General features: G+C 40.4%; 1 protein-coding gene across 1 annotated transcript in view; it reads right to left on the bottom strand.

The window, feature by feature from the left end:
• SNX7 (sorting nexin 7) overlaps positions 1-12,936 on the bottom strand; it is a 29,225-nt gene extending 16,289 nt beyond the window's left edge. The window contains exons 1-6 of the mRNA XM_041421801.1: positions 12,532-12,936; positions 6,604-6,786; positions 4,659-4,769; positions 4,095-4,259; positions 2,955-3,156; positions 925-1,124 (exon numbers count right to left, since the gene is read on the bottom strand). Coding sequence (XP_041277735.1) covers positions 925-1,124; positions 2,955-3,156; positions 4,095-4,259; positions 4,659-4,769; positions 6,604-6,786; positions 12,532-12,705 — 1,035 coding nt within the window. The 5' untranslated portion in view covers positions 12,706-12,936. The remainder of the gene's footprint in view (positions 1-924; positions 1,125-2,954; positions 3,157-4,094; positions 4,260-4,658; positions 4,770-6,603; positions 6,787-12,531) is intronic.
• Between the last annotated feature and the right edge of the window lie 12,038 nt (positions 12,937-24,974).

Here is a 24,974-nt window from a genome sequence, read left to right as displayed (position 1 = left end):
AGCAGGAATTCCTAACTCTCAGTAGCTAAGCCTTACTGAGAAAGTGGCAATACCCTGCAGAGTGCCACCAAAGGCTCAGTTAACTTGGGTCTCGCTCTACCAGAAGACTGTAAGACCCTTGCAGCCCCTAGCTAGAAACCACTACAGCAGGAGCTGGGTTCCCAGCAGGAACACAACAGATTCTGCAGCTGGCATTGCTCAAAACCTGGACAAAGAGGGGTTTGTACACATGTTCTGCTTTCTGTAGGCAGCAAAGTGGGAATTATGACATACTGAATTCAGTTACTTTATTATGCTGATTATCCACCAGTACTGACTGTATCAACTCTGAAGTCTGATTTTTTACATCCTCTCCAAGTGTAAGCAAAATACATACATAAAGGGAACTGAGAGCAGTAGCTTATGGCAGACACTAACACATGCTTATATAATGGTGCAGGGACTGGAAGTTCCCAGCTGTTCTGGAAAAAGAAAACATACTTAGGAAGAGCTCCTAGAAAGGCAAAAACCTCTCCACTCCTTTTCCCACACACAATCTGTTACTCAATGAGTTCATATTTTGGTAGTGTCAGGGAAGGTCCTTCTCAACTGCTGTTCCCAAACCCTCACTGCTACAATGCAGAGCTCACTGAAGATGGCAAAACTAGACACCCTAGCACAGCCAGCCATGGCTGCCTGCCAGGCAAAACTATTAAGCTCTTCTTATTTGGAAGGGGCACCTCTTGCCTGATTAGCAAGAGAAACAGGACCAATTGGATTCCCCAATAATAGACAGGTATCATATGCCATGATGCATGCTTTGTACTGAGTAAATACAGGGACTGTGAAGTCAATTTCATCAGCTACAAATTCTCTCCTGGACATGGTCACTGGACTAAGCCAAATTTTATACTGAGCCATGAAGAGTCCTTCAGGAAAGCTTACCATAAGAATTTCACTGTAGAGAACGTACTCATGTAGAATGGGCAGCAGGTGCTCTGAGAGGCCTGCCATTCTCTTCTCCGTGGCCCTGCAGCAGCGGTCGATGCAGCTGGCCAGGCCCTTCAGAGAGTCCGCTATGTCTTCTTCCGACGCCGACCACAGCGTGTGGATGGGGCCGTACTCCTTCATTTCACTGAAGTAGTCTTGAAAGGAACATATACATATAGTACTCTTCATTAATAGAGCTCTAAGTGATACTAATTGCAACTTCATCTTTACTGTGAACCAAGCAAGAGACTGACTCTAATTTTAAATTCACTCAGATGACCAAGACAAGTAAATTCCAGTTCGCTGTTTATGAAGAAACTAATCAATTAATGTATTGTAATTAAGTAGCTTTGAGAAATTTATCAGCAAAAGTGCCCCACACATTTCACAATGACACACATACTCAGGCAGACCTGAAGAGCTGTATTCAGACACCAGTGACCTGCATTACTTCACAGTTTTCCTACAGAGCAACAGGAGCCACCACAGTTGGTCTGACTTGCTGACCTCTACTGCCCTGAATTCCTCTGCTTCTTGGTAATAGTAATGTTCCAAATACAGTCTCACTTATTGAAACTAGAAGGTTTGTTATGTCCCAAAAGCTTCAGAGGAAAAACTGAAGTTCACTCCTACTTGGCAGGTATCTCCTTCAATAGCTTTTATTAATTTAAATACAGAGATATCTTATCAATTACTTCTCTTACGTTTCTAAACCAAGTGATAATCCATAAACAGAGAAGGCCCACAAATCACTGTGCCATTTGGTAGGGCTAAACATGGGCAAGGTGCATTTCACAGGAGGACACTGTGACCACATTGGTCATGCATTGAAAATGCAATTTTGTCACTACTAAATTTATAATGAAGAAATGTCCTAAGAAAAATGAAAGCAGACGTGTGGCATAAAGAGTGTAATTTTACTTTGAGATTATTTGGACAAAAAAAAACCCTCTATGGAAGATGTAATCAATAACCCCACGTTAAGGTACTGCAAGCAGGAATGTTCTCTGTATCACAGCTATCAACAATTCCTATTCACAACAGTGTGGCCCTGCACACAAGTGTTCTGACAAGTGTTGTTTGGAAAATCTAGAAAGATATAACCTACAACATCTGGGAGGATGTCAAAATTCTTAAGCTTTTCCAAGAAATATTTTGGCATAATTCCTTGAACCTACAGACCTCAGACAGCTACTTTCAATTGATATTGTTCCCTCCAGTGAAAGAGTTCCTACTCTTTTCACCAACATGCTTTTTTCTTTTATAACACCCTTTCAGTGAGGACACAGTGAGATCTGGTACTGCACAAGAAAGCTCAAGGACTCAGTTGTTAACACAGTAGAGCTCTTCAAATTATATTACATAGACAAGTAAATACTTCAAGTGCTGCCCAGTGGAAATGCTACTGAACAGGCATAGTCTGAGATCAGGATCATCTCAGAACCTCAGGAAAGTCAGTAATTTAGCATTCCAACTAGCTGTGTGAACTACTCTTACTTAAGGAAAAAAATTCAGATTAACGCATCCTTCTTGAGAAAACTCTAGTAGGCACAGCTTGCCATGACAAAAATTACGGCCAGTAAAGCTATTAGAAAATTAAAATCTGCTTTGTCAATGGAAAAAAGGTGCAGAACAAAACTAAACAAAGTTTAGAGACCTGGAATCAAGACAGCCTCATGTCACTATGAGATTGCACAGAAAACTGTACATTCCCTTGAAAGTTAAAAGCCAAAGGTCATGCAGCTTTCCAAAAAGCACATATTAAAATATTCTTCTAAGTTACTTATAAGTAGCTGAATGACATGTTAAAACTCCTCCTATAAAAAAATTGTTCAAACTTGAATGTCTGTCAAAAACATGATCAGAGAGAAAAACACAACATCTCCCTTTTTCCTAGAAAAAGAGTATTTCGCCTGCCACAATGAAAATTAATTTACTTTTAAATTTCTTAAAATCAATAAAACTGACACATGTTTTCTACTTACCCCTTTCTTCCTTGTAAATCCTATGAGCTATTTTATCTAGTAAGTTTATTTTCTGACTAAATGTTTCCATGTAATTGTTCATTTCTGTAAACATTTCAGGACGATTTTTAACTGCTCCTCTTACTGAGGATGCTACAGCTCTGACGGTCTGTCCCATCCTGCTCAGCAAACCAGGACCCTGCTTCTTGTGGGAGGAGAGTTCCTAAAGACAGAACAAGCTCTCTTTACTTCCAGGTACTTTTCTTAACTCTCTGAAAACAATAAATAAAAGCGTGGTTTCATTTTTTTCTTAACACAACTATATCTATAAACCTCTGTCTTTTTAGTGTATAAATCTTATCATTATTAGAGCAGTGTCAGAACCATCTCTGTCTTGTGCATTTATTAGCTAAGCCCTTCTGAGCAAACATAAGCATGCCATGTATGACAGTGTCGCAAGAATGGTTGAAGATGGCAGAGAACCTTCACCTCTTTGCTCCTCAGGGTGAGTTAGCTAGTTTGCAATTTAGCTTTTTGAACAGGAAAGAAGAGGTAATGATTGAAGAAATAAGTCTTTGAGAAAAGTAGACAATGCTCCTACTGGAGGAAGCAATCATCTATTTTTTTAAACTCGTTTTATATGTTGCTAGAATAACCTTTGCTGAAATTCAGAGACAGGCTTTTCTGAGTACAAAACTCCAATTTGCAACTGGACACATTTTGCAACAATGCAACGGGAAAATCCTGTATTTTTCTTTTATGAGATTAGTAAAACTTAAAAAAAAAAAAAGACATTGTCATGCCAAAACAGTAATTAATTAAAAACACTGTTTTACTCATAATCTTGGAAACTTATACATGTACCAAAAAATATGCAGAGATGAAATACTATGAATTTGCCACAAAAATCCAAAATGCAGTAACAAAAACAACTTTAGAATGTACAGCAATATTTATGGTCATGTACATGACTATCAAAACCACTGAAGAAAAGGTTATCTCAGGTTAGGAATATTCCACAAATCCCTGCCTTCTTCTGCCATTTCTGTAACAAGCCATGGGATGACACTAGTGAATACTGAACCAGGGAGGCTCCTGATATACCCTACTAACACAACATGTGATTTCATGTAACTGTAAATAAAACCAAAGTCATTTTACCCAGGCTTGTGCAGTAAGAAAAATTTTGAAGTCCTCATTAAAAGTTAAAGTTGGATGATCAGCAATACGGTTCAAAAATTTATGTAAAGCTTTTCTTCGAGTCTCAATGAATTCATCACTAAATCGTTCCACCATTCCCTTCATTATGAATTTTTCAGGCAATGGCTAAGGAAAAAAAAAAGAAATATATTGTATAATTTGCATAATATTTGGAGCATTATAACACTTCTGCTTACTAAAAACTATAGGTATACATTGTAAAATCCACCATGCAACAACCCAAAAGCTATATAAAGTTATTGTAGTCAACTAAGGTATACCATTTTTCTTGTAATATACAGTGCAAAAGAACACAAGTACAACCAAGAAAGGACATAAATTACTGCAAATTAACCTAAGAAATACCTTTATGTGATTTTTGTTACATACATACAAAGCTAAGGAAAATAGGTTGGCTTAATATTTGTGAAACTTCAGAAGCTGAAGAAAGACCTCAAATATCTCTGTATAAAACTAGAGCCATCTTATAACAAAGAAAAATAACTTAAGTTTTAGTAAACAAACAGGAATGATCAGTGTTGGATGTGCTTCTTCAAGTTTGTTCTTCAACCAAAGGAAATCCTGGTATCGTCTTCGAACTTCATATTCACTGGAGTCAAATTCACCACGGGTTGTCTGAAAACCAAAAGCAGAAAAAACAGGCTTAGGTTAGAATACCAGAAAAAAAAAAGTTTTAGATTTTGGAGAAAACTGAGTACTTGAGGGAATGCATACATTCTGTTTGGTCTCTGTTACTGGTTTGCTGTTATTTTAAAGAACAATGATCAACTCCTTGAAGAGTTAACACATCCTTTTTCAGCAAGAAACCAAAGTTCTACTGGGGGAAAAAAAAGAAAGTGAGCACTAAGCTGCACTTTGTGCAGTGACATATAATGGCTATCTTACCACAATGTTTCCAAATTATTGCAATAATTACTTTAGTGTGGCATTTTTCTCTCAGCAATCACAGTTATGTTTGTTACTTTGAGGGCACTTCTCTTAAAGTGATTAGTAATCTACAAGTGAGGAAAGTCCATTTTTCAGCACTCTGAACAAAGCCCAAAGAGCTGACACACGTCCTTGGCACCTGGTGACATTACTCAATAATCCTCATGTTCCAAACATGAGAACTTCAGCATATCACAGCAACACTTCCTGCACTGCTTAATGGATTCTGCAGCCTATCATCAATTCTAGTTTTGCAGCCCCCCTGTTAGAACTTGCCAACAAATCTTTAATGCCTACAAAAAATGCTTATTACAGATTACAAAATTGTCAAACCCTGAGATTTACTTTACCACTGCTTTGTCTTCTGGAGGCAAGCCTCAAAGAGCCCATGTTTTCATTAACTTGTGCTATTTAGCATTCTTTGTTGCACAGAGAATTATAATGCAATGCAAGTAAATTCTAAAAACCTCAAAACATGCTTTTGTAATCCAAACATTTTTGAGGGTTGAATAAAAATTTTTCAAGGTATGTGGGAGGAATGCTATTACTTTATCATCAACAACCAGCACTCCAAATTAAATATGATAAGGATAGAAGAGATAAAAAAAGCAAGACCAATCCAACTTACAGCCCCTTCATACTTGCCTGAAGAAAAAATGTTATTTCGTCTACAGAAACAGGCACAACGTGAAAATTATTGCTAGCAACATAAAGATAACTCTCTTCCTACTCATTAAATATTTTATGAGGAATTGATATCTCTTCTTATTTAAAGATTAATAATTCCCATTTGAAAATATGCTTTTAAATGAATCTTTTAAAAAGAACTCAAAGTAAAATAAATTAACAGGGCAATTCTCAAAATGGAGCCTGCAGAATATTTACTGGTAATCTCAGAAGACCTGGCTGGTCTCACAAGGTTGATTTTCTTCCTTGTTTCCTGTAAATAAGTTGCATTCAGGACAACTAAAAATACACTTAATTGTTTCCTCATACTACTTCTTCATTAGAGAGTTGTGTCAGTTTCCCCAGAAATCACATGCAACTGTATATGGGAAGCAAACATCCATGTGTTAATGGATGCTGCAATTAGAAAAGAATGGAACTGAAAGACTGTAGGAGGTAATGTTTATGCAAGACATAAGACTGGTAGCCTGTAAGTTATCCAAAAGTCATCAATACTTGTGCTAATACAGTGTCTTCAAAGTGGATCAGTCCTTTGGCTGTTTCCTGTTCCTGCTGAAGATCACAACAGAAAATGTTATTGCCTCACAGCACTCATTTTGCCATTGAAGAATTATTAACGACTTTCTCAACATAAAAAATCTAAGCACGTGTGTATGCAGACTCACACTGAATTTTTTTCCATTACATAGCACAGTTTCATGCAGTCTTAGTTTTTTTATAACTCATGGCAAAATTAAAGTTGAAATTTAGCAATATGCCAGAGAATGGTGTGCAAGAAGAGTGAAAATGCCAATTGTTATCAAAGTAAGCCATTAATCCATGAATAGATACTTACCTTTGTGACCACTCTGTATGTGATAAACGTTTCAATGGCTGTAATGTGGCTTTCAGGATCATCGACTGTAATGAAGAGATCTCTTAATTCTGGCCCATCTTCAAATTTATACTGGTTTATCATTGATGAGGGGGATATGGGCACTGAAGGACTGAATGAGTTTACCTCAGTCAGAGATGTATCCTACAGATAAGACATGAGGACATCCATATCAACAATCTGTGCATACAAACACGTCTCTGATGCTAAAATGGCAAGCTTTAAAATAATCCAATAGAAAAGATAAAACTCATAGCAAATGAAGAATTATGTAGTACATAGCAAATCTATTATCCTTTTCAGTATTTGCTTTGGTGAGGATGTAAGAAATGAGTTATTCTAAAATGGATGACAGAGCAAAATATTACCATTTGAGAAGAATGTTATGCATAGCTAGAATGAGAACTTGCCTATGAATAGTAAAATTAGTTATGAACCAAGCACCCATTAATTGTGTAGGGTACTTACCAGTTTTATTAAAATTGTTAGAAGCCAGTTACTGAGGACTTATGATGTTTGAATTATCTCTAATTACCTGAACAGGATGGATAAAAAATGATGATTCAAAAAAACAATGCAAAATCCAAATCAGAATTTTTACTGGAATTGGATATTTCAGTTTGAGTTTATTTTAAAATAAAATTTGAAATGGAAAACAATTAAAGGTACATAAATTAATCTTTTTTTTTTCTTAAGGAAAACATTAAGTAAGGATGCAGTACAAATTTGCTGCTTAATTTCTAAAAAAAAAAGTCAAACTGTTTTGCTGAAGTGAAAAACCTCTTTTTGATACTACTGTGTTGTACTACTGACCACTTCCACACAACTCAGTAAGAATATGTCCCCATAGCAGCTGCTTCTGCTAGTGCATTCAATGGTGCTCACTCAACTGCTGAGAAACGAAGTGGAAATGGGCCAGAAATCTCATTTTCTTCCTTAGATACAAGTCTGGGTGAGATCTACTCATCTAGAATCTTGAAGGATACAGTTACCATGAAAATAAATTGAATTCACTAACTTCATAAAAGAGCATAACAAATTAATAAATCATTAGAGATAACAGAGAAATGGAAATAAATCATTATATTTTAAATATCAAATACTGTATAGGGCTTGTTTAATATATGTAATGCAAAGAATTATTTTCATAACAAACTTTAAAATTAATCTATTTTCTAGAAGTCTTCTAAAAAGGTTGTTAGACTACACTGACTATGAGTGGCAAAGAGTTGCCCTCTCAGTGCCTTGTTAACTATGAGGAAAGAGAACAGGGATGTAGTTAAAGAGAAAACTGCTCAAATGTTAGGACTGGAATAGTGCAAGTCCACAATAACTGGAGTCACAGCATCATCCACGATCTCACAGGAATGAAGGGAACCCCACTTTAGTGCTGCTGAACTCTTGTCAGAGTTGCTTTTTGTCCTTTGAATTCAACTGGATCAAAACTTTTTTCTGGAAAGAAACACCTTATCTTGTTCTTTTTCTTTGGATTTATCAATGTACTCCCACAAATATGGAAGAGACATTTATATCAGGAATTATGCCCAGAAAGTGTTTATGTACTAGCTCTTCCTCCCGTCACTTACATGCAGTTCTTTGAACGGGGAGACAAAAGCAACACAGAAGACTGAAGACAACATTTTAAAGATTACTCAGTGGCTTCCTTGTATGCCTGTCAGTCATTTTACTTTTTCTCAGTGTGTTTCTACAGGAGTTCTATACAGCCAGCAGTATCCTGAGTCGTGCAGAATAAACAGAGCTGTTCCCAGAGCCTGCTAGCACTGGCTGCCTGTGGTCTAGATGAAGAATGAGGACTGCTAGCTCAGAGCAGCCCATGCAATTCAAAGTGCTGAGGCAATGGGAAATTTCTAGGGAAAGAAAAATGGATGTGAGCATGTAAGGGACTTGAATAGCCACATAACTTGAGGAATAATGACTCTGCAAAGCCTAAATTGGATCAAGGTAAATGTGTTTCATATTTTCTCATTTTACATGGAGCATTAATGCCGTAATGTTTCCTTCCTTCTTCTACGTTGCTACTAAAAATTGCTCTATTCATGCAGGTGTCTGAAAGTATATGTTTATGTGGAAGGGCTTATGAATATGTGGTTAGAGAAACAAAATATGGGCAATAAAAATCCACAGAATAAGCAAGTCTTTGATTTTTTTTTTTAGTACAGCTCTAGTATTCACATGCGCATGAATGAATACACGTGATTTTTAAAGAAGCATCTGTCTCGTTATCCTCATGATAGTTCAGGTTTACTTCCAGTAATTCTTGAAGTTCATGTGACCTAAGCCTGATGTCATCACAGAAACACAGTTAAAAAAGCCCACAATAATTTTCTATACAGCTGTAATTTTGTAGTTGGAACTATGTTTTTGTGTGCATATAGATGAGGGCAGGAGTTCTGTAGCACAGGAAAAACAGACAGCTCTTGGGTTGTGTAACCTTCTTGCTCCTCATCCATGCAAAGAAAATAAACACCCTGTCCCAGAAAATTATGTCCTTTCCCACACCTCCCCCATGCCCACCTACCTGCAGTACCCCTTTCCAAGCCCCTTCCCTCCTGACAGAGCAGTTGGCAGAGCTGTGTGTGCCAGTCCACACACAGGTTCATGCCTTTTGATTTACTGGCCAAGAGACCAAAGGAATGGAAAATCAACGAGATCCTCGCAGCATGAGAGCCTTTTTCCGTGTCTCCTTTCTCTAACACTTGCAGTTACCCTATCTCAGTCTCACATTTGACCGCAACTGGTCAGTAACACTCCAAAATACATAAGGGAAGAAAACACTCCTGCAGCCGGAGCAGCCTCAAAACAGGCTACGCACAGAGCTGAGACTGCAGCTCTTTGGAGGGGACACTAAGCCTGGGGTTTGTCTAAACAATGCTCCCTCCCAGAACACAGGTCCTTGACCCAAGGTTACCTCTGTGCTCCATCCATCCATCCATCCATCCATCCATCCATCCATCCATCCATCCATCCATCCCAGCAAGGATCCAGAGCTTGCAGATCCTGAAGCAAGGATCCAAAACCAGGTCTTGAGATAAAGGACATGTGGCAGAGTGTGTCTTATAAGTGAACAGCTTGGTTGTTGGAGCATTCTTCAAAGAGCAAAGAGATTCAGGAGGACTGATTTATAAGTGCATTTTTTTGGCCAAGGAACTATTCTGTCTCAAATCCTTTATGAACTTGAAGAAAAATCTTAAAGAAAAATTAGTTTCTATGCAATTCTGAAGTGGCATATACATGTTTTTGAGAAAGATCATTAAGTTTTCTGTAATAATGAAATGCAGACTGTGAAACAGAGTTTGAAAGCAGAGGTGCTAAAGATTCTAAGTATTAACCAAACTGCTGACAGCTTTGTCAATGCTACATATCAGTTATCAAGGAATGCAAAAGATAACTGAATGGGTATTTGTGATACAGGCAGTACTCTATACTTTGAAGCTAAGGGAAGAAAGCAGGTTGAAAAACATTCCATCTGTCTGACTCATAACTCAGCTCCCAGAATTTGTCTCTGCTGAAAAGAATTACAAACTTTTTCAGTAGCAGTGGAAACTAGGATAAAGTGAAACACATATCACATCATGAAATGCTTTACCAGAGCTGCTGAAGATGCTGGTCTGTAATATTTGAGATATGTCAGAGGATATCAGGTCAATGGTTTATAACACTAGCAGGTTAAATGTCTATGGATTTTCATAAAATAAAAGCCCAGTGTTTACATTCTGAGTAATAACTCAGGGTATTGAGGTTGACAATTTTTAAGAATCTCATTTTTCACCATTTTGTTAGCTGGCACATTGCACTGCCTAGACTGAGAAAGATGAAGCTGACGAGAGTGGCAGGCAGCGAGCTCTGCATGGCTGCTGCCATCCCGCTTGGCCTGCAAAGGCTACACCTGGCAGACACTGCATGAGGAACCCCATCAAAATGCAATTTAAAACAAGGCAGTCCTGGAACACTACATTATGGAAAAATTGGTTTTACAAAACTTAGTTCTAAGCTACATTTAGCCTGTCAGATTCCTTTGAATATATGGAACATGAATAAATAGGGTGTAAAGCCCAACCAACATCACAGATTTTCATCAGCTCAAAAGATCAGATCTCAAATTGCACTTGAAAACAAACCATGGATTTCTGGTTGATATATACAGCCATATATACATGCAGGTATCCAAGCTCTGGAAGAAAAACTGTATTTTCATATAATATGAGGAATTTTCTTGTTCGCAGGAATAACTTATCGTGTAGCATGCATTAATAGAGCTTAAGATTTCATATATGTAAAAAATATTTGGCATGAATCCAGGCAGAAATTTAAAGATCTCAATATTTGCTATAAAGTAGCATTAACTTGTATCAACTCCACTTGTTTTTATTTTTTATTCCCAAGGATAATTGCTCTTGATAGGGAAGCAGCATAAGCATCAATACACTGTGTTGATAAGCAGATACCTTCATGCAGAATTGCCTGAACTTCACTCATAAAAGGAAATGGATGCAAAGTGAGCATAAACAACTAAAATTGTATTTTAGCACTGCTTTTGCATGCAAGTTCAGTGAATCATTCATCTTTATAAGGCAAATCAGGACTGGTGCTTTCCAAGAAAATATAATTCAGCTCGACCCTAGTTATGCTTCAGAAAAATACAGGTAACTTGGTGAAATTTAGCCTAACTTCTTGCATGTTACAGACCATTAAATCACCTAAGAGTCCCTTCTGGCCTTAAAAGCCATGAGTTTCAAGAATTCTATTACAGTTTAAATACATAGCAATACATACATAAATTCTATTACAGAGTTTAAATACATAGCTCCTAAGAAGGAAGTCCTTATTCCAATAGTAGTATTCATTCATACCACAACAGTGTTTCTCACCTACAGAAATATAAAAACCACACATTTACTCCCTATGACAATCTGTCCTACTGAACAGAAATACATTGTCACTTTTTCAAACTGGAACTCTAACTGCTATTTCTCTCCCATGGCGCACATCCTGTCACAGCAGTTCACAAGTCTCAGATGCTGAACGACACCCTAGCCCCATACACGTTTTTTCCACCCTAGCTCTCTGTATGCACTAATATTTTAGATGCTGCCTTGATCAGGCAAATAGATCCATAACATGCCCTCTTCTTTTTGTACAGGTTAAGACAAGAGGTAAGTCTTGTCCTGTACAAAATCAGTACTAATTTAGAAACAATATACTAAACCCCTTCATTGGTTTAATTAAAACCGGCACTATCAGCCAGAGGGGCACCCCTGTACCTGGCTGTGTGCTCTCTGAAGGCGGACCCTGATACACTGGCAGTTACGTCAGATATTATCTTCTCAAATCTCCCATGTGAAGATGTGAGATTTCATCTTTTAAAAGAAAACACAAACTGAAACTTGGAAACATGTATTTACACTCAAACACAACTGCAATTACTAAACACGATTGTTTATTTGATTTACAGATACATATGTGGCCCCTGACGAACACAGGTGATGATGAGGGTACAGCGAGTCCAGATCAGACGGCACATTTAAGGTAAGCGCGGTCATGACTCGCACTGCTGGTCTGCAGCACCGACTCCGCGTTTCGTGCCCGAGAAGTCACCCGGGACTGCGGGCGCCGCCGAGCGCTGCCCTGTCAGCCCCGCGCCCTCGGGCACGTCCCGGAGCCCCGGCGGCACCGGGGAGCGCCGCGAGCCAGGGGCGGCCGGGCAGAGGCCGCGATAGCCGCCCGGGGCGGAGCCGTCCCTCCCGTCCCGTCCCGTCCCGTCCCGTCCCGTCCCGTCCCGTCCCGCCACCCCGGCTCGCCCAGCGCCCGCTGGGGCAAAGTACCGGCGAGCCTGCCCGGCCGCCCCCGGTGCGAAGGGTGCTGCCGTACCTTGCTGAACACCTCCAGGTCGTCTTCCTCATCGTCCAGGGCCAGCACCTCAGCGGCGGCGAGCAGCGGCCCCCGGGCCGTGCCGAGGGCACCCGCAGCGAGATGCGAGTCGGCCCCGGGCCCTTCCCCGCCGGCGGGGAGCGCCGGCCCCGGTACCCGGCCCTCCGTCTCCATCCTGCCCTGCGAGCGCGGGCGGCGGCCCCGCCACAGCCGCTCCCCGCGGGACCGCAATTGGCGGCTCCCCCGCCCGCCCCGTGCCGCGGCCGGCCCGGGGGGCGCGCCCAGTGCGCAGGAGTGGAAGCGGCGGCAGGAGGGCCGCGCCGCCGGGCAGGGCTGGGAGGCAGCGGGGCCGGGAGGTGTCGAGCCTGCCGGCAGGCCTGGACAGCGGGGACTGCGGCTGCGGCCTCTGCGGAGGCGGGACGGGGCGGCTCAACGCCCACAGGCGTGTTCGTGGCGGCGCGGGGGACGCCGCCCGGGCCGCCCCCGGGGCTGCCGGGGGACTGGGCGAGCCGCCCACAGGGCTGCCGGTGGCCGCGGCCGCCGGAAAGTGTGTGCAGTGCCTCGGTGCGGAGAGCTCCGTGCGCTCCCGGGCAGCCGCCCGCTCTGCCCTGGGCAGCCCCCGGGCCCGGCAGGGGCGTACCCAGGCTTGCTTTCCTGCGCTCTCCGGGTTGGTCTTTCTTCCCTCGTGGCAGGCACTCAGGTGCCGCCGCGGGGCAGCAGGCAAAACCCACGCGTTGCTGCTTTGTCTCTTGCCTCTCGTACAGCTTCCCTTGAGCAGCCGCTCTGTCCCTCGTAGCTGGACCCCTTCGCCCTGGGGTCAGGAGTGTGTCCTGGTGCTGAGGCCAGGGACTCTTTGGCGTCAGAAATGTGCTCGTGAGAACAAAGTGACAGCAAATTACATCAGAAAAGCAGCGGGGAGAGAGACACCGAATATTTAAAAGCAGCAAAGCTGTCCATTTTTTTTTGAAGTAAAACCATCGGAATTGTGGGATTTGGAAGTTGCCAGTGTGGAACTGAAGTAATGGCCGGCGCTGTTGGTTGCAGGAGCCAGGGCCGAGCAGGGAGGGGAAGGCAGCTCTGACCTGCCCCGGGATTCAGCGCGTCCCTGGCACCGGCGCTGTGCCGCGCTCGGGAGCGCTGCGGGGCCGGGCTCGGCCCCGGGCCCTGCTCAGTGTGGAACGGGGCTCTCCGCGCGCCGCCTGAAATAGCTAAGTCAACTTTGTTGTTAATGTAAATTTCAAGAGTGGTGGGCGGGTTCTGAAACAGACAGATACAACATTGTGTTTCTTGGTTCCCTTGCTGTCAAATTAGAAAAGGCAAACCCCGTAATCAAACGAAAGTATTTTGAAAATTATTCCTTCGTGAAACACTGCAGGCAGCTGATGAGGAAATACATTTGATATTTCACGGTTTTTGGCGAAGTCTTGAACGACAAAAACTGTTTATTAAAAGTGAACAAAATACGATGAAGGTAACATTACAGGTTAAATATCTTACTCACAGAAGAAATAATATCTTTATTTACATGTTCCAGAACCTTCATCTTCCAATAATCCTGGCAGAATTTCAAGAGCAATTTTTTCAAGAAAGGATTCACAAAAGCTATAAAAGAACATTTATGCATAGGCTTCTTCTAATCAAAATTAGAAAAAATTGAGGATGGCAACTTAAAAAAATTCTGCAAAAGAAGATACAGTAAATCTCCAGTTTTAATAATTACTAGTTTTCATAATTTACAGGCAATGACATACAATGTTTTACAGCACTATGCTAACACACTTTCATGGCTGAATGTAGTTTAAGTTGGAATGATCTCAGGAGAACAGAGAAACGTATTTTGGAATTATTTTTGTTTCTGTTGCTCTTCTGTACAATTTTTCTGGAATCTTCAGTGTTGTCTTTGTTCCTTTTGCTAATTTTGCACTTGTTGAATATTTTTCAAAATACTCTCCTCTAATGAGCAATTCAGCCTACTTCAAAAGTTGGCTTTTGTTTATATGAATACTTGCTGTGTGATGTGTTCCTTTCGTGTACCTGGGTCCCTATGGAAACTGTTGGGTTTCCATCATAGAGCTCTTTGAAAAGAATTCAGTGATTTCTATCTCCCAAGTTCAGTAAAAGCTGTCCTGTATTATCTCTTCAGAAAGCTGAGAAATGTAGAAGAGATGAGAAACTACCATGCAGTTCTTTCTTAACTCTTTAAATGTATCTTGTTTCGATACAAGTAATTTTGCCACATTCGTTCCCTGTGGTAAAATATCGATAGAAGCAGGACTCCCTTCTGTTCTGAGACAAACGTTGCATCATGAAGAAATTTGGTGTCAGTTAGCTGCAATAACAGAATGAATTCTTGCATTTTACTAAGTGGGATGGGTAGAGCAGATGCACAGTGATTTATATTCTGAACTTGTGTTCCACAACACACAGACATGTTCACACACAAACACATATGTGGGATACACCAGTCAGTGTACCCATTTCTGTCTGGTTGTGGCCTGCTCTATAGCCCTGGGGGAACATGCTGCCCTCTTGCCACGTCTGAGTGGTTCAGCGTGGTCAAATGAATATAAACAGGACTCCTCAAACTGAGGTAGAAGTGGCCTATGTTTGTATCAGGCACCAACTGACACAACTTTTAGGATGAGCTGGGTTAAGGCAACAAGTGGCTGTGTTCCTTTTTTAGCGCGGGATAGCAAACTTGCTAAAACTGTAGCTTAAGACAAGTGTGTGTAAATAACATAATGTCTCAAAGTTGCATGCTGGTCTGAGTACAGGGAGCCAAGATTTCCTTGAAACTTCTGGATAGTCTCCAAAGTTTGGTTCTTGACACATACGGATTTTTGAGATCTTCCTTAGAATAAGGACTTTGGTGTGCTGGATGTGTAAGGCACTCTACAACCATGAAGGAATTTAATTAGAATCTCTGCTAGACAAGAAGTAGTCAAGTTGAGGGAAATACAAAACTATCAGGGAGAGTATATTTCTGATAATATGTTTCAGTATTTCAAAATACTGAAATATGGATGTTCTACATGGAACAAGTACTTTAAGTTACTGTTTGACACTGTCCCTTGAGAGCAGAGTTCTTTAGACTCTGGTTGGGTTGTTTCCCGCACTTCTGACTGTAGAATAGGCTGATAGTCACAGTATGTTCTCCCATTGGTGTAGCTGTTTCAATGTACTGCTTATGTTTTCTAAGTTTCTGGATATTCTGGTTTATTGTGATGTCATTGTTCCATCTGTCCTTTCCATGCCTTTTCCTAAATGGATATAGGAGTGCAACAATCTCCTAACCAGACATCAAGAACAGGAAAATCAAGCCTGATGGGTCTTGGCAGAGTGAGCTGAGAGTGAGCCAGCAGCAGGGTGCCCTGGCAACAGTGTCCTGAGTTGTATTAAGAGCAGCATAGCCAAGAGATTGAGGAAAGTGATTATCCACCTCTACTCTCTGGATTATGTCCAGTGCTCTGGGTGTAATTTGAGCCTCCAGTGCAAAAGAGATTTGTCTTTCAAAAGTGAGCAAGCTCAGTGCAAAGCCATCAGATTCATCAGGGATGGGAATATTTGCCCTTTGAGGACAGGTTGAAGAAACTAGGATTTTTCAGCCTAGAGAAGTGAATTTGCAGGGGACCTAGCAGCAGCTTCTAGTATATGTGAGAAGACAAATCCAGGTGCTTCCCAGTGGTACATTGACAGGAGGCAGAGATATAAGAGGCATAAATGGCAACAAAATAGTTTCAAATTGGATGTGGGAACAGTAAAACAGAGAGGTTGTACAGTCTCCCTCCTTGGAAGTGTTTGAGACCAGACTGGATAAAGCCCTGAACAGCCTTATCTGACCTCATAACTGAGCCTGCTTTGAGAAGGCTGGCTAAGAGACTTCCTGGGGTTCCTTCTGACCTGATTTGTCATATTATTCTACGTTCAAGTCGCAGCTATTAATTACCTCTTAAGCCCCTTTCCTTCATCAAGTTCATCCTCCATCCTGCCCAACCTCTCCATTTCTAGACATTCCCAAACGGCTCCTGTCTTGTACATTAATCTGATAACATGCCTATTACTGTTTCCATAATTATTCTTTGTGTTCACATGCTTTTGTTTAAACAAGATGTCTCAGCTGCAAGCAACCTGGATGAAGAAGAATTAGAGAAGGAGGAAGAGGAAGAGGATGAAATGACAATGAAGATGGTGATGAAGATTATGAGGAGGAAGAGGAGGAAGAGGAAGATGGTGAAGATTTTACTGAAGATGAAAAGGAGGAGGAATAGCTGAAGGATGAAGAAACTCAGTCTAATGAAATACTGGAAGAGGAGAAAACAGAACCTAAAGGGGAAATTAATCAGAAATTAGAGTATTTCAGTAAAGCAAAGTATGAAGGGGATGCTCAGTGTGGAACGGAAAATGTCTGTGATGATGATGAAATAAAGAACATGATAAAAAGATGGAGGAATCTGTTGGTTTGTAATGATAGGCATGAAGTCCACAAAGCTTCAAAGGACAATACTGGTGAGAGAAATTACTTTGGAAATCCTGACTCAGGTGCTTCCTCTACAAATATTAATGCATAGAAAATGAACTAAAATGGTGATGGACTCCTATGATAGCAAAATTTGCTCTTTCCTCTGAGTCCCAGTGGGCATTGGCAGAGAAGGAAAGCAGATTGTGTTGCTTTTCATCATTCTTAAAGAACTGAAATTGTAACATTGGGTATGAAGCAAGTGCCATTCTTGATTTGTTGCTTTGTTCTTCCTGAAGTGATCTGAACAAAATGCACAGATAACAAAGAGAAGGAGGACTAGAATGTCTTCAGTGACAACAGTATTCCCTTTTATCATGAGTACTGTCACGTTGAATGGCTGTAATTGCTCTTGGCTGAAGCCAGGGAAGGATTTGAGTCAAGCTGAGAGAAAGCTGTTCCAGTGCCTCACCTTGTCCAGTTTTAAAATGTAGAAGGTCTCTCCAGCACCACATGTGTGTGCTTGAAAACATTACCAGCCTAGTCAGAGTAGAGCACTTTGATACTTACCTGAGGTCTGACAGTGGGAAGACAAAGCACCATTGCCATTGTCTGTCTCCAGACAGTAGCTTGTTGTACTAGACATTACTAGAGCTGGTGTAGCTGCTGCTCAGATGCTGTGCAGGGGGCACTGGCAGAACCTGCTGTATTCTGGTGTTGTGCCTCTACCTGCTCATCTGCCTACATGTGTTTTACCGTAAGTATGTATTTAGCATAGTGTAAGTAGTCAGAGTTCAGACTGGAACCAGCAGTTGCCTCTTCTGGGGTGGGTGCCCTCACAGGTATCCAGCTTCTTCCCCCTTCTTGATGTGTATGTGTCCACACAATTGAATCCTGAATCAATTTTTCCTAATGGAGTAGCTTAAAATAGAAATATGATAGTAAAATCTGGCTAGTAACCCCCTGAGACTGAACCTTAAAAATGTCCTAAAATCATAGGGAAGCGGTTTGAATTTTAATCCCCCCTCCCCAAGGCAGAAATGGCTTTTGCGTGTTTGGGTTAAGTGTTTGAGGTGTGAGCCTCTATTTTTAAATGGCAGTGCTTAGGTGTATAGCTTCTGGGAAGGGGCTGGGTAACAACTTTGTCAGGGAAGATCTTTCCTAGTAGGAAAACAATGGGAGGATTGTTTCTTGGTGACTTTGTGCATTGTGTAACCTTTGTGAGGAAGTTTTGGATAGTGTTTCTGTGGTACCCCTGGTACAGTGGAAAGTGATGGCAAATGACAAATTTTGGAGCTGCAGGCTGGAGAGACCTTAACTCTGTATGCAGCAGAACTTCAGGATTCTGCAGTATCTTCCTGGGTGTTACCCAAGCATGTTGAGTATTGCCTGTAGCTTTGTTAGCTGTTGTGCATAGCCATCTTCTGATAGAAAGGAAGAAAAGGGAGCAAAAGGGGACAACATGATGTGTCTGCATGAGAAGAAACACTTGGATAAAACTTGCTTCTTAGTTTGTCCTCATCAGTGAAACCTGTGTCTTTGGATGTACAAACACTCAAGCATCTCGCTTCTTACCTTATTTGTAGATGCCTTTCTAACAGTGGGAGCAGAGCAAGTGGAAGATGCTGAATCTCCCTGAGATTCTGAGGTACTTACTGTGAAGGACACAAGGGTTTCCACTGCAGGAAGTAGAAGTAAGATCCAGAATCACTTGGGAGCTTCCTTTTTATTTGGACACTACTGTTGATAAGGTTTATTTCCTCTTTTCTTCCTTTTGCTGTATGTTTGTAACTGGGGGCCCTTGAAATAAGTCTGCTCTAGGCCAGCTGCTTGTTTAGGTTTGGGATGAAGTTAGGTTGAGCTTGGGTCACAGCAGCTGGCTGAGTTTGGTTTCTAGTATAGTCCTGAAACAGTGAAGTTCCTTGCTGCTTAAAATATTCTTACCTTTTCACAGAGGCAGGCAGGATTGTTGCTTTTTCACCATTCTGCCCTAGTCTGACCTGGTTGGCTGTTGCCCTTGGGGTCTGCAAGCTTGATGGCTAGCTGCTTCTGAACAGATCCTCTCTACCTTTTGCAGGTGTACTCTGGCCCTCTTTAAAATCATGTTCAACAGAGGCATTGCACATGCTGGCCTTGTTTGCCTTTTTCATTCTTTCTTTCCATGGCAATCAGCAAGGTCTGTAGCTAAGTCCCTCTGGTTCTTCTTTTGAGAAAAAAGGACCCTTTCTTAAAAATACAAGGCTCAAACATTGTTAGTTTCAATGTAATTTTAAGCTCTGCCTTGCTAATCTTTGTTCAATCCAAAGGCTCTTGCAATTGGAAGCAGCACTGTGTTCATTCACTACCACAGGATATATGCCATAGGAATGTCCCTACCAACTTGAATGTCATATACAAGTTCACTACAAATGCTGGACCACTGCAGACATGTAGCTGTTGGTTCACAACCTGTATCTTGAGTTACCATGTCAATTCTTCTTTGTGGTTGTCCAGTATGTCAAGGTTTGTCAGCGTGGCAGAATAGTGGTATGAATTTTTTGCTTAAGATCTGAAAACAAACACAATTGCTGTGATTTTCCAATATACTGTGTTTTGATGGATTCTTGCCAAGGGCCTTAAAAAACATTTTTGTATCTAGAATATACTTGATAATGTGCAACGTGAATTGGTTTAGCAAGACATTTTTGTGTAGCAATTAGTTGAAAATGCATTTGTACCAATTCTTATTCATATGTTTTAGGTTACACAGGTGGATTCTGAAATGTCAAGAAAATTGCCATGTGGTGTGCTGCTCCCAGCTGCAGAGAGACATGGAGCATGCTCCCGGTTCATTTCAGGGGAAAGTGACAATGGTGACTTCCTGGTGGGCTAATGTTTGTCTGTAAGCATTAATAAGCTAAAGTAAACTTTTATCAGTGTCTGTCTTAGAGATGCTGTCATGGTATGAGTGCGAACCATACCAGTGAAGTGCTTATTGTTTGTTAACAAATGCCAGTAATCACAGCACTTGCTGGCCAGTTTGTAAAGGAAATCCTTTGCATTATTTGTGTTCTTCCAGTGAGTATCTAGTTTTTTTTAATTCAGGTTCTTGTTTCATAGTGATGACAGTGTATGTCTATTAGGACTGACCTTTCTCAACATTTAACGTTCTTAGATGATAATGCAGCACAAGACAGCTATGATCTGGCTTAGCATTTTTGTCGCCCTTAGCTTAACCTTTGGTGGCTTTTTGATAGCTTATGTTGTGCTTTGCCTAGGAGCTAAAGTAGGACTACAAGTACAGGGATTTTTGCTGAGGATTTCTGCCTGTAGTTTGTGACATTGTTTCTTGAGTGTCTTGAGCAAAACTGTACAAGCTTCCAGGAGTTTCAAATGTAGTTGTTAACTATTTGTCACAGAATTCTGCTTAGACAAGAATTCTACAAAGACAAGTTTAGGATCAGTGAGAAAAGATGGTAAAAGGTGGTTATGGTAATCTTTCTAAGGTCTTTTCACACTGCTGGAGCACCAGATTTTCTGAAATTGAATACTGTTTGTTTTGTAATGCTGGTTTGGGGTTTTTTTTATATAAAATATAGACAGTTTTATATAAATATAAAACTCTTGCCATGGGGCCATTCTTAATAATTCTAAGTATTCTTTCATATACTTCTTTAGTGAGAGGACTCAAACCATAAGATGACTTAAGCAGAGGATTTGAGAAGTATAGGTGGGATTGTGTGGGTGTGGAAATGATTTAATGTTGGACACAATTTAAAAAAATATTTGGAACTATATTGTAAATGTAGATTAAAACCAGACAACATTTGTTTCTGTTGTTCCCCTGCAAGCTAAACCACAATAATCTGATGAACACTGCCTTGATTTTACCTTGTTAGACATATATGAGGTTTCACTGTCTGCACCCATGCTTTCTTAGTCCCATCAATGGAAAAGAAAATTCTCCTCAATATTAAGCACTTGCAGAATAATCACAGTCATAGTGCTGTCTTATGATCATTGATTGCAGCAGACCGGCTTTGGCTTTTGAAATAATCCTTTTAGAAAGCAGGATTCAGCTCCTCAAAAGGACTAAATATTTTAATCTTGTTCTGTTAACAAGCATGACCTTACTGCTTCACCTATATTGTCCTAGTTCTGTGACAATCATATTTTAAATCCAGGGTGTATGATGGGAAGTATGCATTGTTCTTTTCTTGTACACTAAGACACATACTGCATGATGGGGTGAATGGAATTCAGTATTGTACTCTTGATGAAATAATGATTATGACTAATACTTAGTTGTAGAAACTGTTGATGTTGAATGGAGTAAAACGTATCCACAATTAAAAAAAATAACATTTCCCAAAATATTTTTCACTTCCAGGCCTTTTGGAGAAACCTAACAATCCACAGGTAAGTGTTTGTTCATGTTAGACTGGCTACTTATTCCGCTCATTAAATAGTTTGTAGTTACTTTGAATTTGGTGTTTCATCATTGAATTGTCTTTCATAGCTGAGGACTCCCATATCTGCTTTGGAAGTGAATGAGACGTCTCCTGAAAACAAGCAGCAGAAATCAGGTATATTTGCCTTAAGTGGCTCTTGATTTAGCTTCATAATCTTTTACGAGTATTTAATAAAGCATCTGTTTTATTTATTTATTTATTTATTTATCTGTTTTGCAGATCTGTTGCAGGAATTTGATTTAGAAGATGTTGAGGATATTGAAGGTATTCATGACCATCTCTTTGTCATGTTCTTTCATGGACAGACATATTGTAATTGCAAATCTTTTCTTAATTTTAAATTAATGGTCCTAACAACGTGTTCTGGAAGCAGGACTACTGAAATATGCACCTGTACATGTTTGCTCCCTCTACATTCTACCCTTCCATGATGTTGACTTCCTCCAGCATACATGTTGTCATCTTCCCTTTTCAGGCAGTCCTGAAGATGGAGGAACACTGATGCCTTGTGTCTTTCCTGCCTTTTCCCTTGTTCTCTGCCAGTTACACAGAAATTTCAAGATTCATTAAACACTATGTGGAATAGATCTTATGGGCTCCAAAGGTCCTAAAATCTTACTTGAAGACTGAGACTTCAAACTCAACATAGCTGCTGTTGAAAACTTCTCTGATGGGCAAGACTAAATGGGAGTTTGGGTTGCTTTTGATTACAGCAGTCTTGATAGTGATAACTTAGGATACCCTCTGCAGTAATTTCTGTGGTGCTACCTACAAATGTCCCTTGACCACCAGCACATCTGTCTGTTTTAATGCTGGCTGGAGCCTTCATCTGCACCAGCAAATGGTATTGGGATATCTGTAAGCATGACTAAAGTCTAAAGCTCCTCTTGTTGAAAAACAAGGAAAAGGAAAAAATGCCTGTGTTCCTTGTAGAACATTATCCTTAGATAATGTTGCACCCTGGGCTGGGTGCTGCTCACCTCCACGTCCTGCAAGGGCCGTGCTGGGGCTCCTTGTGCTGCAGGTGCTTCTCGGCTGGTGTTAAATATCCAGCTCTTCCTACCTCTGGGTCTTTTACGGCTCCTTTCCGGTGTCGTCGCTGCTCCTGTCCCCTCTGATTACCATCAGGTACCAAAGACTGATGAAAAGTGACTATTACAATATAAATTTTTCTACTCTGTCTTTTGTCCATCAGTGAGAAGTGTAGCTAGTTTGTTTTCTGACTTCATCTATAGCTGATAGCATATAGTTTCCAGTGACTTTGCCCTCATTTCCACATGTTCTGCTAGAGGCCTGCAGGTTTTCTGAATAGAATAAGTACCTACAACCTGTATAATGCCCAAGTTTTTAATATGTCTATTTAAATTCAGATTACATGCTTGTGAGGCAATAACAAAATAGAACTCATCAAGGACCACAGTTTCAGACAATACACATCAGAGATGATAAATAAAGGACAGCCAGTCAAAGAAAGTATAAGATTGATGTACTGTAGGCTTGAATATTAAGGCTGTTGTCTGAATCATAGTAATTTTCCAAAGTTTTACCGTGATCTTGGTTTTTTTATTTCTGTTTGAGAGAAATATTACAAGATACTTTAATTGGAATTTTTCTTATTATAGCTTTTTATTAGCTCATTAAGAAGACATATTTTTAGATTCCTTGCTGGCAGTGCTTATCTTTCTGTGCTTTATATTTGAAGTATCAATCTATAAGAAAAAGGTATTTATTCATTGTCCTTCACTCTAGAAAAATATGCATAGCATTTAGCAATCATTTTGAGATGTAATCATCAAAAGGACCCCTGCTAAAACAAAGTAAGAGACTGCTCTGTGATTGCTTTCAGCTGCCCTCCCCACCCTCTACACCAGTTGTCCCTAATTTCTATTAAAAGGGCTGAGTAAGCAAATGCAGCTTCAGGGCACCTTCCTACCCATGCTGTGTCCCAGGGGGGTTGCCAGCACCTCTCCCCTGCATTGTTTAGCAAAACGAGCATTTTACAGACTCAGGAATTTTGTGCTCATTTCCTGCCGTAGGACCAGAGATGACTTAAAATAGTTGAATAATTGTTCTGTTCAAAGATATTGCAGATATCTGTATTTACATTGCAGTGTAAATACAGAGCTACACTTAGCAAAGGGGATTTGCAGATGTCTCTTGTACTTTTATTTTAGAAGTGCATTGCTGTAGATCTTGGTTTTTCTTCATTTCCATGTGTGTATATTCAGAGGCTCCATGTTTCCTGGGCACCAGGGATTTACACATTTTACTGCAGATAACTTTCCCTGAACTTGTGGAATGAGGTCTTGGCAATAATTAAGTCAATATATTAGATGTTGTAGCATGAATATTGTTGCCCCACTTATTTAAAGTGATAGGTATTGCACTGAAACAATATTTGACAATATTTTGCTAAATAAATTGTAACATTTTGCAAAATATGTTTTTTTCTAAATTCCTATGCAATTTTCATGAAATATTCTAGCTTCCCAGGCCCTCCTACTCAGGGGCACTGAGTGGAATATTCTCATATGCTGGAGTTGAGCTGCAGTCGCCTCCAAATTTTATTTATTCACTTAAGCCCAAAATGCTATTTTGTATTACAGAAACGTCAATATTATTCCTACTTGCATTTTCTCTTTTTCTTTGGTAAGAGTGTTGATCTTAGCTAGTAATCCCTTCCAGAGTTGCTTTTCCTTGAACAAATTAAATTTACAAACACCGAAGCAGAACCGAGCTATTCCTTTGCTCTTATGTGCAAGCTGCATGTGATCCCTTTAGGCCACAATACCACGTTGAATACTTAATGTTGACTTGTCAAGTTTCACCAACTGCACAGTGATATGGACAGGATTAAATCTTGTTTTATTTCACCATCTCCCTAGCCAGGCAGCAGCGGGGCATGGAGGGCTCATGGTGTTTTACTCTGTTCCACCACTGCAGTGCAAATAAGCGTGTTAGTGAATCTGCTGACATTCAGCACCTTGACGCAAATGAGAACGTTTTTCTAGGTCTGAAATGGATTGTCAAGTAGCATTCTTGTCAGGGTTGTGTAGTGCATAAGCAGAAGTCATTATGTTTACACCCAGAAGATATTTTGATGGTGAATTAAGGGCTGACCTTCATATCATACCATTTATTAGAGCAAGCTTTTTAGTAAGCTCCATTTAATGGCTTAGAATAAGGTTAACTGTTTATGTTCCATGCCTGAACTCACAAGGAAGTCGGAACGTTAAAACTCTCTTCTTGTGAGCTGCTTAGGTTTTCAGCTGTCTCTTGTTTTGTGGTTGAAACGTAATTGTTAAGTTCTTGTTATCTTTGTTGTTGTTAATTTAAATTTGGAAGATTCTTTAATTGGAATATTGTAAAATGATTAATCTGTCAGATGGTGGATATCCTGCAAGCTTATTTTTTTCAGAGACTCTCAGACTGTTTTTCCTTTCTGACTGCCCAAAGGAAATTATAATGTAGTGTACTCATAATCATCTCTTTTATAGCTGCAGATGATTTTTATGGCATTGCAGCTGTACAAACCC

This window comes from Onychostruthus taczanowskii, unplaced genomic scaffold (assembly GCF_017590055.1).
Source record: "Onychostruthus taczanowskii isolate IOZ18803 unplaced genomic scaffold, ASM1759005v1 scaffold7, whole genome shotgun sequence".
Taxonomy (NCBI): Eukaryota; Metazoa; Chordata; class Aves; order Passeriformes; family Passeridae; genus Onychostruthus; species Onychostruthus taczanowskii.
Note: the sequence above shows the minus strand (reverse complement) of the source record. Positions and strands in the feature narration are given on the sequence as shown.